Genomic DNA, 18,251 nt, shown 5'->3' with positions numbered 1-18,251 from the left:
TGCTGTTCCCTCTGGTGCTTGAGCCCCATTGCCTTTGACTACACACAGCCTGGACCAAGTTTCCCTGTGACTAGTCTTCCTGTCTGTATCTGTGCAGGTACCTGAGCATAAGGCTTAGTTCTGCAACCCACTTCTAAGGAGGCTTCCCCAAAACCCAGAACTATTCAACTTCAGGCTAAGGAACCTGGCTTGGGGCAGGTGGTCAGCGTTTGTTGAACGGATACATGGACTCTACTCAGAGGAAAGTGGTCATTGAATTCCCAAGAAGTTTTAAGGTCACCCAAAAGGCTACTCATTCACCTCCAGTCACTGCTGGTCTCTCAGACCTTGCCTATCACCAGAGACCAAACTCCAGACAGCTAACTGGTGCTCCCTGGCCTTTCCTGTGTCTCTGTGTTACCACAGGCATGAAATACAGCCCGTGCCTGCAAAGCATCTGACAGCTCCCTCTTTCCATCTACCACACCCCCATACCCATTAGCAAGATCTACCTGCTGTACCTCTCAGAGTCTGCCTGCTCCTTAAACTGTAAACCACTCACAGAAACAAAGCTTCCAACATTTGCCCCACTGACCTGAAAACACAAGCCCTGACCTCTTAGCAATGCCGGGGAGGCTAGGTGACAAGCTCCAGGTCTCTCTCCCCCATCACGTTCTATTTGAGCCTTTTCTCCAAGCCTAGCGCCCACCTAAGTTAGCGCCTCTTCATTATGGATAACATAGAGTCTGCTAAAGACCTGGTCCTATTCCAGGCAACAGGGATACAGGGCCAGCCAGGCAGATAAGGATGGTCTCTCATTAAGTGTCCCAGGCTGGCTTTGAACCTGCGATTCTACTCCCTCAACTCTCCAAGCAGTTGAGGTTATTGACGTGCTCCATACCCAGCTAACTGGAGCTGGATTTGAACCTGGGCTAGATTCTATCATACCTGCCTCCTGCTCCTGGGCCTTAGGTTTGCACTGAACAATCCAAGGACGATGCTGATACCTGGTTATAACACAGAAGGGGTCTGGGCGGTGGCGGCTGTATAACATGCAAAATTCCAAAGAGTAATCTAGCCTTTAGTTTTCTGAGGTCATGTCTTTCTTAACCTTAAGGATGTGGGGTCACAGGGATGTTTTCATGGATCCAAATGCACACCATCACCAAGCTGAGGTTAGAATGACAGTCTGCACATCTTCTACTCCAGAGGACTCTGGAAGTGGGAGCACATGTCCCTCCCATCACCCTGGTCCCAGGTGGCATAGGCTTATACTTTGAGCAGCTGCTCAATGAACGAGCAGTCTTCTAACAGTCCAACAGGAAGCAACATAACTTTCAACATACCAGGGAGAACCCCAGCCCCACCCCACTGAGGCCTAGCTGCAGGTACCTGAGAGATTGCCGACGTTTCTGTTGTCAACCCTGACTCTGCAGATGGCTGCCGTTCCGCTTTCTCTGAGCTGTTCACTGAGTTTTCCATCGAAGACTGTGAATTTTGCTCATCAGAAGCATCTGAGCAAGAAGCAGGACAACAGAAGCTGTTTTCAGACACTTGAGAAGCTGCAGCAGATGGGCCGAGTACTAAAAATACCCAGATCTGGGGAGTTTTATGGCTGGGAGCTTTCAGAGCTGGATTGGAGCTTGGGAAGTTTCTGGTTTATCAACTAGCCAAACAGTTATAAGGAGCCAGGTCACAAGTGGGCTCAGTGGGTCTCCAACCAGCCTTCCATGCACACCTACTCTGCCTGGAGGAAAAGGGAGGGCTACTTAGCACATGACGCTGCCGGTCTCTGGCGCCCTCTGCTGGGCACCAAGCACTACAGCAATCATGGCTGTCACCTCGCTCCAGCAGGGAAGCCATGGCCACAGAGACTTCACTAGGCTGTTGTAGAGAACAGAGCTAGCATTCTCCTAACATCATAGGGAACAGGAAACAAGTGTTTCCAAGAGTTTCTTATTTTTATTTTATGTAGATAGGTGTAATGCTTGCATGTGTGTCTGTATACCACATGTGTGCCTATTGCCTGTGGAGGCCAGGGGAGAAAATCTAATCTCCTGGAACGGGAGTTACAGATGGTTCTGAGTCACCAAGTGCTTGCTGGGAATCAAACTTGGGTCCTCTGCAAGAGCAGCCAATGCTCTTGACTATTGAAAAATCTCTCGTCTCTAATTAAAAAAAAACACATTTGTTTATTTAGTATATGTGCTTGCATGTCACAGTGCATACATATACGGAGGTCAGATGGACTCAGTCCTCTCCTACCATGTGAGTTCTGAGGACCGAACTCAAGTTGGCAGCCTTAGTGACAAGTGCCTTTACCTGCTGAGCCATCTTGCTGCCCCTGCCTATTTTTTCTTCTTTTCTTTTCTTTTCTTTCTTTCTTTCTTTCTTTCTTTCTTTCTTTCTTTTCTTTTCTTTTTTTTTTTTTTTTTTTGGTTTTTCGAGACAGGGTTTCTCTGTGTAGCCTTGGCTGTCCTGGAACTCACTCACTTACTCTGTAGACCAGACTGGCCTCGAACTCAGAAATCCGCCTGCCTCTGCCTCCCAAGAGCTGGGATTAGAGGCGTGCGCAACCACCGCCCGGCTCCTGCCTTTTCCGTTTGAGACAGGTCTCAAACATCCTAGGCTAGCCTCAGACTCTATTGATAGCTGAGGATAGATAACCTTGAACTTTGGGACCTATGAACTCTACCTCCTGAGTGCTGAGATTCACAGCTGCACACTGCCAAAGCCAGTTTATTTGGGGGTGAGGATCAACCCCAGGGCTTTGGGGATACCAGCCCTGGATGAGTACTCTTATCAACTGAACTATCTCCCTAACTCAACAGTTCTCTTAACAATAAGGATGATTCTAAGAGACTCAAGCAGTGGTGGCTAACCATCAAGGGAAAACAAAAAGCACAGCTAAACTCAACTGATAGGTCACACCTCTAAGATACACATGCTAGCATTTTAAAGGACTCAGTTCCACCGTTCTAGATTGTTCCCTCATGTGCATACAGATTTTCTCTCTCTCTAAATGGTGATGGCACAGAGACACTTGCACATCTTTACAGATTCTCTATACACAGAGCTTACAACCTGGCCGAACGGCGTTCTGTGAAGCAATCGTTTATCTGATGGTACTAATCACTTGGGTTATTTGTCATGCTTCAGTCTCCCTCCTTCCCCATCTCACAGTTTTTTGGCAAAAGGAAGGTGCGGGTTGGAAGAAGTGATGGGCGCTTGGAACTCTATGGGTCACTGGAGTTTATCTAGAGATTCTAGGACACAAGGAAGGAGACACTTCCCAAAATCCCACCCTGGCTTAGGCTGTTCACACTCGGCCCCCGATGACAGGTCACCCTGACTTTATTTAAATTTGATTTTTAATCTTGAAGATGGGGGTGTGTGCCTAAGCAAGCATGGCTTACTTTCTGAGGCAGAGGAAAAACAAAGTACAAAATCCAGGCAACAACTAAAAACTATGTAAGTAATATGGGCACACAGCCAGCTGCTGTCTAGAGCCTGAGGCGGGCGGGCAGGGGTACAGACAGCTGCTCGCAGGGCCAGTAAGAGCTCCGAGATGCTCAGCACTCTGTCACTGGACCCAGACCAGCAGCCTGCCTTTACACAGTTGGTCACCGTTTCTGTGCTGGGCTTTCTTACAATCCATGGGTGGGGCTCCACCAACAACCGGGGGTGCAGAGGGAGTCAGCTTGGAGACAGATTTAAGTTTAAACATTGCCTTTACCCCCGGTGAAATCACCAGACCAGTCTGTTCTGTACAAGATCTCTGCCTCCCCTATAAAAACAAGGTTGCTGACAGCCACCCAACCCTTTCCAGTGGCTGTGAGGGTTACTTGGGCTGGCATGGACAGATCCCAAACTAGCCAGTCATGGATGGAGGCAGGAGTCTGTAAACCTAGCATTTGGAAGGCTGAGGCAGGAGGATAGGAAAGAGTTCAAGGCCAATCTGGGTTACATAGTGACAATCTGTCTCAACACCCCCCATCCCCAAACCCAAATTAACCCTAGATGGAGGAAACTGATGGATTATCCAGGACACAGACTCAGATTCTTTTCATTTCCCCTTGAAAATCTACGTTAATGGCAGTTCCTCAAAGACTTTTATATGACTGATTTTCTTTTCTTTTTTTTTTTGAGACAGGGTTTCTCTGTATAGCCATAACTCTCCTGGAACTTGCTCTATAGACCAGGCTGTCCTTGAACTCAGAGATCCACCTACCTCTGCCTCCCAAGTGCTGGGACTAAAGGTGTGAGCCATCACACCTGTCAAGACCCAGTAATATTACTTTCTGGTCCAGAGACCAGAATTTTGAATACAAACGCCACAGGAGCACTATTTACGAAGGTGGATTCGTCTGTGGGGACAGCCAAATAGTATTATAGTAGATATTACCCAGTCATAAAAAGGAAGAAAGGAGGGCCAGGGAGATAGCCACAAAAGCCTAAAATCCCAGATTTGTTCCCTAGAACCCATGTGAAAATCAGGACGGGGTGGCACACATCTGTAATCCCAGCACTTGTGAGACGGGAGACGAAGACAGGAGACTGGCTCAGAAACTTAAGGGCCAGCTAGCCTGGACAGTACAGCACAGCAGCCGAAACGAGACAGAACCTGTCTTGACAAGGTGGAAGGCAAGACACGTGATGTTCTTCATATGAAATGTCCACAACAGGTCAGCACGCATAGCACCCTCGCACACACACAGCGGACTGTCATTGTTAGGGAACGGTGAAGGATGGAAGAGAGGGACTGCACAGTATAGGCAGTTTCTTTGAGGACTGAGGAAAATTCTGGAACTACACAGAGGTGACAGAATATCCTAGATACCAGAATGTTTTTTACTTAAAATGTTTTTTCTTTGGGGTCTTGGGAGTTGAGCCCAGGACTTCTCATAGACTACACATGAAGTCTACCGCTGAGCTGTACCCTTTATCACCACCAAAGTGGTTCCTTTCCTGTGACTTTCTCCCTCCCCCTTCCCCCCACCCCCTGCTTTCCTTTTTGGAGCTAGGTTTTGCAATGAAGCTATGAAGCCCAGGCTAGCCTTAAATCTGTGGTCTTTGTACTTCAGCCTCTTGAGAACTGGGCAACTCCAGGCCTGGGGCATGAACTTCCTGTGACTAAAAAGGAGATGACGCTGAGACTGGGAAATGGCTCAGTGGTTAAAAGCACTGGCTGTTCTTGCAGAGGACCTGGGTTTGGTTCCCAGCAGTCACATGGTGGCTCAAAACCATCCAAAATGTCACTTCCAGGGGGGTGTCTAACACCTTCTGACCTTTGAGGGTACCAGGCATGTACATGGTACACATACATACCTAAGGCAAAACACTTATACACATAAAATAAAATGTTTTTAAGAAGGGAAATGTTAAAGGGCCAGGCAAAAATGGCACACTTTTATTTTTTTATTTTTATTTTATTTTTATTTTTTTTTTGGTTTTTCGAGACAGGGTTTCGGTTTCTCTGTATAGCCCGGGCTGTCCTGGAACTCACTCTGTAGACCAGGCTGGCCTCGAACTCAGAAATCCGCCTGCCTCTGCCTCCCAAGTGCTGGGATTAAAGGTGTGCGCCACCACCGCCCGGCCAAAATGGCACACTTTTAATCTCAGCACTTTGGATGTAGCTGTCAGGAGTTTAAGACCAGCCTTTGTTGCTGTTACATGATACTCTGCTTGCAAAGAGAAAAAGAAGGGGGAAAAAAGCCCACATTAATTTTGTATTCTATTTCATAATCTTTTTGTTTGCTTCAACAACTAGTTAAACTAAAAAGTCTGCCTTATTGGTGTCTGCCTCTGCTGGCAGTTTGTTTACAGCACTCACTGGGCACTGCAGACGGGAGGGAGGGAGGGAGGCAGGGTTTACCGCTCTCAAGGCAGTTGGTCACCAGAGATTTGAAGACTCACGATGCCCGTTTGCTGGCAGAGGCATGCCCAGGCTCGAGGCTTCCTTGAGAGCCTGAGGGCTCAGGACAGCAGCCTGTTCTCTGAGCGTCCTGGTGCTTCTGGAACTCACCCAGGGGAAATTATTTCCCGGGGCCTAAATTTAGTCCAGGGAGCTTGGACATTATGTCATTCCCTCAGCTCACTCAGCAGTAAACAAGTTCAAAGCAAGGTCAACAGCTGGTGGCGAACCCACTGTCTCAGTTTCCCACCTGTGGGGAGAACACATGGGTCCTGTGCTTGCACCCTCCCTATAGGGAGCTGAGACAGGTGGGTACAAGCCCAACGGCCTGGGGTGACTGGAGGAGGACTCTGGTCTGATTGCCATCTGGGCCTATAAAGGTTCTGATGCAGTTGGAGGGTGGGGGTATAAAAGACAGCTGTTACAGAAGCAGCATCACGTATGTAACGCTTACAGCTGAGCTGTAACCGGCCTGTTAGGAGAAAGAGGACCCAGATTCAAATACTTGGGAAATGAGGCCATAGCCAGACAGCAGGATAGGAATGAAGCTGAGGTGGCTCCAGACATAACCATACTTGCCCCAATAACCTCAGAACCACTCACCCACGTGGGGTGGGGGTGGGCCTCTCCACAGCTCTCTAGCTCCTTCTGTCCACCCCAGAATTCTGCTGAGAGCACTTCCTTCATTCCTTGCTACAATCTGACAAGGGAAGCCACTTTTATCTGTCGCATTTTAGAAACAAGAAAGCGGGCAGGTGCAGAGGAGTTGATGTTGCCTGTCCAAGGCCACTCAGTAGCGAACAGCAGGTTAGTCTGGCTATGGCCTATCCCAGCCCCTCCACCTTCTGCCTAAAGCATCATCTAACCAACAAGATGCTGGGAAGACTGAGTGGGTCCTGACTGGAAGGGGGCTCGAGCCTCATGAGACAGGAGGTCATGGCCACAGGTGTAAATGGCTTTAGCAAAGCCACTAGGGAAATTACAAAGAAACGTGTGTGTGTGTGTGTGTGTGTGTGTGTGTGTGTGTGTGTGTGTGTGTGTGTGTACGGGACCCAGGGCCTCATGCGTGCTAAGCAAGCACTCTGGTGCTGCTTCTTGGGGTGGAAGAACGAAACCACAGAAGACCTGAGGTAGAAGAGACTCACTTCCATCTACATCCTAACATCTGCACGGTTCCCTGTGTGCTGGTGACTTTTATGTCAACCTGACACAAGCTAGGGTCACTTGGAGAGAAGGAAACTTAATTAAGAAAATGCCCCATCAGAACGACCTGTGGACAAGCGGTAGAGCACTTTCTTGATTGATGGGAGGCCTCGCTCACTGTGGGCAGGACCACCTCTGGACAGGTGGTCCTGGGTGCTGTAAGGAAGCAGGCTAAGCAAGCCATGGGAGCAAGCCAGTCAGCAGCATCCCTCTACGGCCTCTGCTTCGGCTCCTGCTCCAGGTTCCTGCCCTGACTTCCTTTGTATGAGTCTGTGATACGGAACGGTAAGCCAAAATAAACCTTTTCCGGCCCAAGTTGTTTATGGTCATGGTGTTTTATCACAGCAACAAAAACCTAACTAAGATCCTCCGTATATCGACCTACTGACCCACTTCTGCCCTATCTAAGGGCCAACCTCACACATGGGTACTCTCACCTGCTCAAAAAATGGTGGCCACCTAAATCTGAGCCGGTGGAGCCTAGCGGAGCCTCTTTTCCTGCTCTCGGGCAATCGTGCCGTGCACTTCCCCTCTTTAGGATGTCTTTAGCTGAAGTCCGGGATGCACACTCTCCAGCCCGCTCTGCATTCCAGCTTCCAGCTTCCACTCAGCACTGTCTGTACAGCTCTGGGGCCGGCAGTCACACCGACTTTCTGCAGTTCCCTGTGTTACACCACTCTGGGACTTGGATTCTCTGTGCCCTCCTGTAACATCAGCTCATCCTTGAAGCTGGGGTCACATGGCATCACTGCCAAGAAACCTTCCTGAGGCCTCCAGACTCCCATTCTGTACTATGACCATGACCTCAAAAGTCAAGTGGAAAACAATGTAAAAATAAAAATAAAAATAAAAATAAAAATAAAAATAAAAATCTCTTCTTCAAAGGCATAAGCATTTTTCCAGGTTAACCTTGAATTCAGTATGTGGCCAAGGATAACTGAACTTCCTGGTCCTTATGCCTCTATCTTCCAAGTGGTAGGTACCACCACACCGAGTTTACTCAGCACTAGGGATGGAATCCAGGGCTTCTTAGATGCTAGGCAATTGCTCTACCAACTGAGCTTCAACTCCTGCCACTCCCCCCCAACCCCCATCCTCGTGTGTGTGTGTGTGAGAGAGAGAGAGAGAGAGAGAGAGAGAGAGAGAGAGAGAGAGAGAGAGAGTCTGAAAAGCAACCAATGCTCTTAACTGTTGAACTACTTTTCCAAACTTCTTTGGTTTGTTCTAGGCTAGCCCCAGCATTTGCTCTGTAGCTCAGGCTGGCCTTATAGTGGTCACCTTGTACCAGCCTCCACTGGACTAGGATTACAGCTCCTCCCCCACATAGACAACGGTGCAGTCACTTAATGGTGTTGCCACCTTCCACACTAAGCACTGTATCATCTTTTCTCAGTTCTTTGGGTCATGTCAACCCATGCCTCTTGTCTCACTGACTATACAAAGCCAGGGGACAGTGGCCTTATGAGCTCACCACAGTTGAAGCCGACTCTCTGACTCATCTTACTTTTCCAGTACCTCACGTCTTCTCCGGCCACACTGACCTAACCTCTACCCCAGGACCTTTGTACCACCGGCTCTCTGCCAAGATAGCCCTCTGGCTTCTTTACTTGCCTAACTCCACCTTCACCTGCTTTTGTCACCACAAGGAAGCCTTTTCTAACCTTCATAGTCCAGCAGGACTTTTACTCCCATTCCTAATTCTAGTGATTTTTCTTGTTTTTTGTTTTTGTTTTTTTAATTGAGACAGGGTTTCTCTGTATAGCCCTAGATGTCCTGGAACTCAATATGTAGACCAGACTGGCCCAAACTCCTGATCCTCCTGCCTCTACCTCCCAAGTACAAGGGTCCCAAGCACATAAAATATGCCCAGTTTATGTGATGAAGTTCAAACCCAATTATCTGATTTCTCTTTTTTAATGGCTCTAAACCAGGTCTTACTTTTCTATAGTCATGGTCTGGGCTTAGCACATGGCAAAGCCTTCTTAAAACACCTGTGGCTTGTCTGGCTGCAGGCTGGCTGAGCAGCAGCCCCTCTGTGCCCCGTCTCTGGACGGCCAGTACCTTCAGCTCCAGGGTGCTCTTTTCCATCAGCCTGCGCCTCATCAGCCTTGGCTTCGGGGCCATCACCGGGCACAGGTGCGTTGGGCTCTGGGGCAGGGCTGGAGTTGCTGCTGTTCTCCTGCTTGATGGGGGAGGCATCTGCTATGGAGCTCTGGTTGCTGTTATCATCTGCACGGGAACAGAGCATAGGTTGACATCCTATAACTGCCGCAAAGAGGTGAGTGTGTGTGAGTGTGTATGCATGTGTGGTGTGTGTCCAGGGATCGGCTCTCCTATGCCTTAATGCTTCTCGCCTCATAGCCTGTGAAGCAAGGGATTCTCACAACTAGCCTGATCACCTCTCAAAAGCTCTCCCACAGCCCTGGCTAACTAAGGAGGTCCCTGTGTCTGGGGCCTTTGAGACTGAAATGGTGGTAGTAAAGATCGGTAGCAGCCAGAAGCTGGGAAGGACCAGAGCACAAACAATGGACACTCCTGGACTGAACAGGACAGCTGCTTGACAATCAAGCCAGTTAACATTTCAGCACACAAGGATGGGCTAGTGACTCTTTCAGAGACCGTTTACTTTAAGGGCAGGGCCCTTGGTAGGCTGACCACGCTCCAGTGGAATGGAGCCACACCCATGAACAAATGAGCACAAACTGATTATGAAAAAAGGACACATGGCTGGAGAGATGGCTCAGTGGTTATGAGCACCGGTTGTTCTCTGGAGTTCAGTTCCCAGCAACCACATGGTAGCTCACAACCATCTGTAATGGGATCTGATACCCTCTTCTGGTGTGTCTGAAGACAGCTACAGTGTACTCATAGATAAGATAAATAAGCCAGAAAGAAAGAAAGAAAGAAAGAAAGAAAGAAAGAAAGAAAGAAAGAAAGAAAGAAAGAGAAAAAAGGGATACAAAGGACTAGAAAGACGGCTCAGCAGAGAAGAACACTTGCTGTTCTTGCAGACACAGGTTTGGCTTCCGGCACCTACATGTCGGCTCATAGACACCCACAACTCCAGGCCTCCATACGTGTGGCCAACAAACATGAAATAAAAATAAATCCTGTTTTAGACATGGTTTCACTATGTAGCCCTGGCTCGTCTGGAACTTGCTATAGAGACCAGGCTGCCCTTGAACTCAGAGATCACCTGCCTCTGCCCTCCAAATGCCGGGATTAAAAGTGTGTGCTGCCCGTCACGCTCAGACGAAGTAACAAATATATATTTTTTTAAACAATGAGAGCAGGGAGGGGCTGGAGAGATGGCTCAGTGGTCAAGAGTTGTCCAAAGTGATGTGCTCTTCCAAAAGACCAAGGTTCAATTCCCTGTATGGCAGCTCATAACTATCTATAACTCCATTTCCAAGGGATCTGACACTTTCACACCAATACACAAAAAATAGTTAAATACATTTTTTTTTTAAAAAATGGAAGCAGGGAAGACAAAGATGGAAGGGGATGGCAGTGGATCTGGGAGTTCTTATGGGGTGAATATGACCAAAATACATTGTATACATTTATGAAATTCTCAAAGAATTAGTAAAAATACTGAAGGAAAAAAAAAAAAAAAAAAAACAGCTTTGGGGTCATATGAAACCGAATTCTAATTTTGTGCTTCTGGCCATGAAGTAGTATTGCTACCGTATTCCACCTCATTTCCTTAAACCCCAGACTGGCTTTCTATTGATCCAAAATAAAAGGGATGGCTGCTGTGGTGGGGTACGCCTTTAATCCCAGAACTGGGTAGGCAGAGGCAGCGGATGGATCCCTGTGAGTTCCATGCCAGACAGGACTAAGGAGAGAGAGAGAACCTGTCTCAAAATAAAATAAAATAAGGCATGGTAGCAAGAGCACCAGAAATCATTTTTAAAGTAGTTGATTAGTCACGTGTATGTTTGTGTCTGCATGTACTATGTACACCATACACACATGTAGTGTGCACACTGTGTAGTGGTGCTGGGAACACAAGCCAGCCCCTGCACAAGAGAAAAGCACTTTTACCACCGATCCATCTCTCCAACCGTGGGAACCATTTTTGTAAGATTTAATTCTCTTTAATTATGTATGTGCACATCAGTGGAGGTGCCCACTGGAGGCTTTGGAGCCCCTGGAGCTGTAAACCCCCCATGTGTGTGCTGGGAACTGAACTCAGGTCTTCTGGGAGAGCATCAAGTGCTCTTTAATGACTGAGCGCTCTCCAGCTTCACCCACAAATTTTTTTTCTTTTAATTACATTATGTGTATGGGATGTTTTGCTTACATGTGTGTTTGTACCACACGCCTGGCATCCACAGGTGCCAGAAGAGGGCATTGTATCTCTTGGGCCTGGAGTTACAGATGGTTCGTGAACCACCACATAGGTGCTGGGGATTGAACCTGGGTATCTAGAGGAGCAGCCAGTGAGTGCTCTTAACCACTGAGCCGGCTGAAGAAGTGAGGGGAAATGAATGGAGTGGTGGAACCAATGGTTGTGCTGGAGACAGCTCTGGGGCCCAGGGTACACCTCTCCTTGTCCTGGGTACAGTCATTTTATGTTTATTGGGGAGAGCATGAACAGAGTCCCCAGTTACCACAAATTACACAGCTGAATTTCCATCACTGCCATCACTTGGGAGAATCACAGGGTGTGTGAACTGGCAAACCCCAAGCGCAATGGAGGAGCCGCGCCCTTGGAAACCACCTTCTGGATCATCTCTGCTCTGACAGGTAAGCATGATACAGCCATTTTAGACCAAAGACACCCGAGTGGTGATCTTACAGAAACACTGGATAACCTGGCAGCTCACACTCACAATCCTAGCATTTAGGAGCAGAACCTAGAGGATTCATGCAAATTCGAAATCATCTTGCTTTACCTAGTGGGTTCAGGATAGCCAGGACTCCATACTGAGACTGTCTCAAACAATAAATAACACTATAACTTGAGGCTGTCCTTGCTGGGCAGTGGTGGTGCACGCCTTTAATCCCAGCACTTGGGAGGCAGAGGTAGGTAGATTTCTGAGTTCAAGGCCAGCCTGGTCTACAGAGTGAGTTCCAGGACAGCCAGGGCTACACAGAGAAACCCTGTCTCAAAAAACAACAACAACAACAATAAAAAGATGCTGTCCTTATAGGCAACGATACCCATGGAACCTTGTAAAACAACAGGGGAGGACAGAGGCCCTCTCTGCGTACCTACTATGTGCCACACAGAGAAAGAGCATTCACACTTACACCATTATCTTCTGAAAACAAGGTCTTCCTTGCCTTGCTATGTGGTCCAGGCTAGCCCCAAACTCACGGTCTCAAGTAATCCTCTGGCTTTGGCTCCCTAGTAGCTGGAAACTACAGGGGGGAATACAGGCGTACTACCATGCCCAGACACTGCATTTAATCAGTAGCTTAGGCATCTACCTACCTGGTATTGCTACCAAAATTTGTACAGAGGGGGGAATTCATCCCTCAGATCTGTTGTTTATTTATTTCCTTTCTTTCTTTCTTTTTTTTTTTTAGGATACAATTTCACGTTGCTCATGTTTTCCTCCAACTCCTCACAGCACTGAAGATGACCTTGAACTTCTGATCTATCTGCCCAGTGCTAGGCCTACAGGTAGGTATACGCCTCCCATCTGATGTGGACCAACTCTCAACTCCTGGCATCTCTTTTACCTCTACCTGGAGGGAGCGCCAGTCAGTCACACAGCCCAGCTGATCTCGGTCGACTATACTCTGGAATGCTAGTTACATAAAAGCATTCTCTTGTGAATGCCTAACTTGAAAAATATGCACTCTCCCCATTTACCTTCAAGAAAGTCTAAATTCTCCCAGGCCAGGACCCAGATGCGCGTGTGGTGAAAATTCTGTTAATAAATGACATAATAAATTGTCGTGAGCGTTAATGTCTGACGAGGCAGATGCTGGGGTCTGGCCTGGGAACTGTGATCCAAAGCTGATGCAGCTGAATCTGTGGATTACAGACAGCAGCTCGGGTGACCTCTACAGCTCCAGCTGTGCCCCTTCCCCAGCCTTCTGGAACTGTCTTGCCAGGCCAACATTTGTCCCCAAGCCTTCATGCTTGGCCACCCCTGCCTTGGTCTTGGTTGTTCATAAGCTAAAACGAAAATGACCAGGGGTAGATATGTTGCTTTCGTCCAGGAGCTGGCTCTTTCCACATCTGTCCAGGCAGCAAGTCTAGACACTGCCCACAAAGCCTCTCCCGTGTGTGTCAGCTCTAGCGTGGGAAGTTATCAGCTGCTAATGGGGCCGGCTGACTCCCTTCTCTGAGCCTTAGCTCTTCATCTGTAAAATGGGCCTTGTCATCAGATACTTGGTGCATTGGGGCGGCTTCCTAACATAGCTGTAAGCATGCCGAGGCTCTTCAGAGGTTATCTCATCTGATCCCCACAAGGACTTCATGGAGCAGGCATTGCCACTGGGTTCTACAGGTTAAAACCAACCAGAAGGCTACAGGTTCCTTTATTAACAACATAAGATGAAATAGTGAGGGAAGGTCCTGGGACAGTCAGAGAGGGGCTGCTTCAGAAAGTCAGGGGACCAGGCCACACACCATATCTCACCCTGAAGAGAAATGAATTCTGACTCATAGATTCTAGGCTTGACCCTGGGACTCATCAGATGACCCTGAACTTCTGATTTTCCTGTCCCTTTCTCTCAGCTGCTGGGATTAGAGACCTGGACACATTCCCCCCCCCAACCCCAGCTTACAGTAGGGATGAGACCCTGAGCTTTGTGCATGGCAGGTGAGCACTCTGTCAACAGAATTGCACCCTCAACCCTTGGGTTTTTGTTGTTGCTTCTGTTTTTTTTTTTTTGTATTTTGAGACAGAGTCTCATGTATCCCAGGTTGTCCTCCAATCCCTCTGCCTCCATCTCTGGAGAGCTAGAATTACAGTCCTGTGCTACTACACTCAGTGGGACCGTGGACCTTTCTTTGCTCATTAACCAGCAGTAAAACTCCATTGTTTTTGTGAAGCCAAGTCAGTAAGAAACAAGGCTCCTTGATTAGGTGCCAGGGACTGGAGATGTCAGTTTGGGTAATGAGATGTGCTGGATAGTTTTATGTCAATGTGACACAGGCTGAAGTCATTTGAGAGGAGGGAACCCCAAGTGAGAAAGTGTTCCCAGAAGAATCGATTGTATGAAAGCCCACGGGGCATTGTCTTAGTTAGTGATTGGTGGGGGAGGGCCCAGTCCACTGTGCGCGGTGTAATCCCTGAGCTGGTGGTCCTAGGTTGTATAAGAAAGCAGGCTGAGAAAGCCATGAGGAGAAAGGCAGTAAGCAGCACGCCTCCGTGGCCTCTGCATCAGCTCCAGCCTCCAAGTTCCTGTCCTGTGTGAGTTCCTGTCCTGACTTTGGTGATGAACTATTATGTGGAAACATAAACCAGATAAATCCTTTCCTTCCCAACTTGCTTTTGGTCAGGATGTTTATCATAGCAATGGTAACCCTAAAACATGAGGGTACTTACTGCCTCTGTCTTCCCAGGATGAGGCAGGGCTGAGGGCAGCAGCAACTCGAGCAAACCACTATTCCTTTTTGACTTCAACAGGTCTACTACATACCACCTTGTCAGACAAAAGGTGTAGAGTGGTCAAAGGGGCAAGTATACACATGGGCCATCGAGATGGCTCAGTGGGTGAAGGTGCTTGTTACCGAGCTTGATGATCTGAGTTCGATCCCTGGAACCAACTTGGTGGAAAGAGAGAACCATCTCTCATAAGTTGTGGTACACATGTGTCTCCCCACCTCACACACAAAAATAAATAAATGCAATAAAAAAAACTTCAAAAGTAAAAACATTAAAATTAAGACACATATCCAGTACTTGGGAGGCAGAGACAAGAAGATCATTATATGTTTGAAGACAGCCTGGGCTACAGAGTGAATCCAAAACCAGGCTGGGCTACAGAGCAAAACATTGTTCCCCCCCCTTCCCCCCCCCCAAAAAAATAGACAACAACAACAAAAATCCCCCAAGACAGGCCTGGCAAAATGGCTCAATGACAGACGTGCTTGCCACCAAGCCTGGTGATCTGAGTTCAATCCTCAGGACCCACATGGTAGACAGAGAGGTATGACTCTTACAAGTTGTCCTCTGACTTCCACATGTGTACTATGGTATGTGCACATACAATGAATAAATGTATCCAGGTGTGACGGTGCACGGCTTTAATCCAAATACAATAATCCTGATAATCCCAGGAGGTAGACGTTTGAGTGTCAAGCCAGCTTAGTCTATGCAACGAGTTCCAGGCCAGCCACCGCTAAATATTGAGACACTGTTCTCAAAAAAGAAAAACAAGACAAACAAGTATAAATAAATAAACTAAAAAGAGAGGAAGGGGGCGGGAGGGAAGGAGAGAGAAAAGAAGGGGGAGGAGGGGATGGAGAGATGGCTCAGTGGTTAAGAGCACTGGCTGCCCTTCCAAAGAACCCAGGTTCAATACCCAGTACCCCCATGGCAGCTCACAACTGTTTGTAACACACCAGTTCCAGGGGATCTGATACCTCTTCCCGGCTTGGACAGGATACAAGTAGCAGAACACCAATAAGCATAAAATAAAAAATGCTTAAAAAAAAAAGAAGGGGGAAGAGAGATAAGTGTCACAAATTCTACTAGGAGAGGGCAACATGACCGGGTGACCAGGTGGGTTAGAGTGGCCGTGTCTCCCCTAAGGGATGAAAGCTGACCCTGCCTAAGTCAGTTGCTTCTGGCACGGTAACACCTGACTTCCCAGACAAGAGCAGTGAAGCAGGTTTTCAGACTTATGAATACCAAAAGCTGCTAATCATTTGAAATTTAAATGCCCCCAAAGGCCCACATGTAAAAGACTAACTCCTCATCTGGATGCAGTTGAGAGGCCGGTGAGCCCTGAGGGGACATCTTCTAGCCACTAAAGAGATTCCTCCTTTAAGATGTAGCCATCTCACTGACCCCCAGCTTGGCTTTGAGACACTGTTTCACTCTTATAGTCCAGGCTAGCCTAGAATTCACCATGTAGCACAGGTTGTCCCTAGACCTGTATCTTCCTGTCTCAGTCTCCAAGTACTGGGATTCCAGGAAAAAGTCCCCAAGGAAGCCCATTCCTCTTCCTCTTTGGTCTGAAGCTTCTTCTACCTTGATGCTCCCACTGTGATGTGCTAGCCCACCAGAGGCCCCAATACAATGGCATCAACTGACTGGACAGAGCCTTTGATGCCCTAAACCCAAACAAACCTTTCCTCTTTCAAACCGTACCAGCAACAAAAAGCATTCTGTCACGGTGACAGAAAGCTCATTATTCTCACAAAGGCAACCAGGAGAGGACAGGAGAGACCTGACAAGACAAGCTGTACACATCGTATGCTTTGACCTGGACTGGCTGGCCATAAGGCGTATGCATTTTTTTAGACGTTTCATGGAGCCACGAGTGTGATTTGAGCCTTTCCTCCCAATAATAAAAGCGAGAGACATAGAGACAGAGAGACAGACAGACTAGGCAAGAACAAGAGACCGGCTACATGGTGGCCCCAGCCTCACCCTCACGGGTGGGACGCACATTACTTCTAAAATCAGACAGCTAAGGATTGAGTCTGGCACGAGGCAGTGCCCAGGTTCCTACGGTGACTGTGAACTACTCGGAAATCCATTCTGGAGTTCCCAGGAGCAAAGCAAACATGGAGAACAGGAAATGCCCTCGTGGGTCTGGTATGTTATACCCTCAACCCTCCCTGGGTGTGTAGGGCTGCTGGGATCATCTCCTGTGAGATGGTCATCTCTTCGTGTCTGGGTGAGGAGGGGGTGTTGTGTTTATGCTTCTGCTTTGTTTCTAGCTAGTTGTGCCAGGGAGGGAAGTGTCTCCTCTGAAGAGCTCCTCTGTGGCAGAGGCCTGCAGTCCTGCCCAGCCTTCCTACCCTTTGCCTGGAATGTGAGCAAACCTGCTAGGGGAAACAAAAACACAACTTAGGACTTCCCAGGGCCCAGGCAGGGAGAGCGCTGGGGCGGGGCTCACCGTGCATGTCCATCATCCCTGGCGATGAGCTGTTCTCTGGAGTGGTCACCTCTGAGCCACACTTCTCGTCCTTGCCCTTCTTCTTGTTCTTGTTTTTCTAGAGGAAAAATGGGACAGAAACCCAGTCAGTCATGCAAGTGTAAGTGTGTGTGTGTGTGTGTGTGTGTGTGTGTGTGCGCGCGCACATCGGCGTGCTTGCCAGAGCATTTGTACACAGGAGCGGCCCTGGGGAGTGGCATGAATATTTAATTCCATCAAACAGTCAGAGCCCCCAAGCCTTGGCAGGTTGTCACTGCCTGCATTTGAAAGTGGCCCACAAAGTGTTCCTTGCTACCTTGAGATCAAAGAGTCTCACCAAAGGGAGGATTCTGAGACATAATCTCACCTGTCTGTGGGGCTGTTACCTGCAGACAGGCAAACCCCCTGGCCACTGGGAACTCCCTCTTCTAGAGAGAAAATCTAGGGGAAAGGCCACAGTCACTGTCAGGGCTGACCAGGGCAGGTACAACCATGGCAAAGACACAGGCCATTCATTTCCAGCACCTTAAGCTCTTCAGTGGGGGTGGGGTGAAGCTGCTTTCTCAAAGTATCAGGAAAGGTAGACACCTCAAAGAGGCAGTGGAGAGTGGAGGAGGAGATTTTAGGGTGCTGGGGATCAAACCCAGGACCTTACACATACTAGCTCTGCAGGTAAGCCACACTCCAGCCCCCAAGAGTGCTCTGCAGGTAAGCCACACTCCAGCCCCCAAGAGAACAGAATGTGTAAGTTTCTATGAACGATGGTTGACTCCAAATATAAATCATGGTCGGCCTGATTGTTCAATATAACAATGGCAGAGACTAAGGCAATCTCTTTGGATTTTAATCAGAAAGATCTGCAAGGCATAAACGTGTTAAAATACCTCAATATCTCCAAGAAAAGGAGGAAGAGATCGTGCAGCTGCCACTACCTTTGTGGTATGTTGAGGCGTCTCCATCGATTGCGTACTTGTGAGCATAGACACTCTGGAAGGATATACACAAACTGGTACCTTCAAGGAGGTACTCAATGTGGGGTGTGTGCATGCAGCAAAAAAGGGCAGATTTAGGAAAAAGATCTGCTGCAAAATTAATATTT

At 48.1% G+C, this 18,251-nt stretch overlaps 1 protein-coding gene across 1 annotated transcript in view; it reads right to left on the bottom strand.

Moving 5' to 3' along the window:
* Positions 1-18,251, bottom strand: part of Bcl7a (BAF chromatin remodeling complex subunit BCL7A) — a 31,711-nt gene that overhangs the window by 3,285 nt on the left and 10,175 nt on the right. Inside the window, exons 3-5 of the mRNA XM_076922820.1 lie at positions 17,135-17,231; positions 9,158-9,325; positions 1,372-1,493 (exon numbers count right to left, since the gene is read on the bottom strand). Coding sequence (XP_076778935.1) covers positions 1,372-1,493; positions 9,158-9,325; positions 17,135-17,231 — 387 coding nt within the window. The remainder of the gene's footprint in view (positions 1-1,371; positions 1,494-9,157; positions 9,326-17,134; positions 17,232-18,251) is intronic.

The sequence above is a fragment of the Arvicanthis niloticus genome, chromosome 24, assembly GCF_011762505.2.
Source record: "Arvicanthis niloticus isolate mArvNil1 chromosome 24, mArvNil1.pat.X, whole genome shotgun sequence".
Taxonomy (NCBI): domain Eukaryota; kingdom Metazoa; phylum Chordata; class Mammalia; order Rodentia; family Muridae; genus Arvicanthis; species Arvicanthis niloticus.
This window is presented reverse-complemented; position numbering and strand designations above follow the sequence as displayed.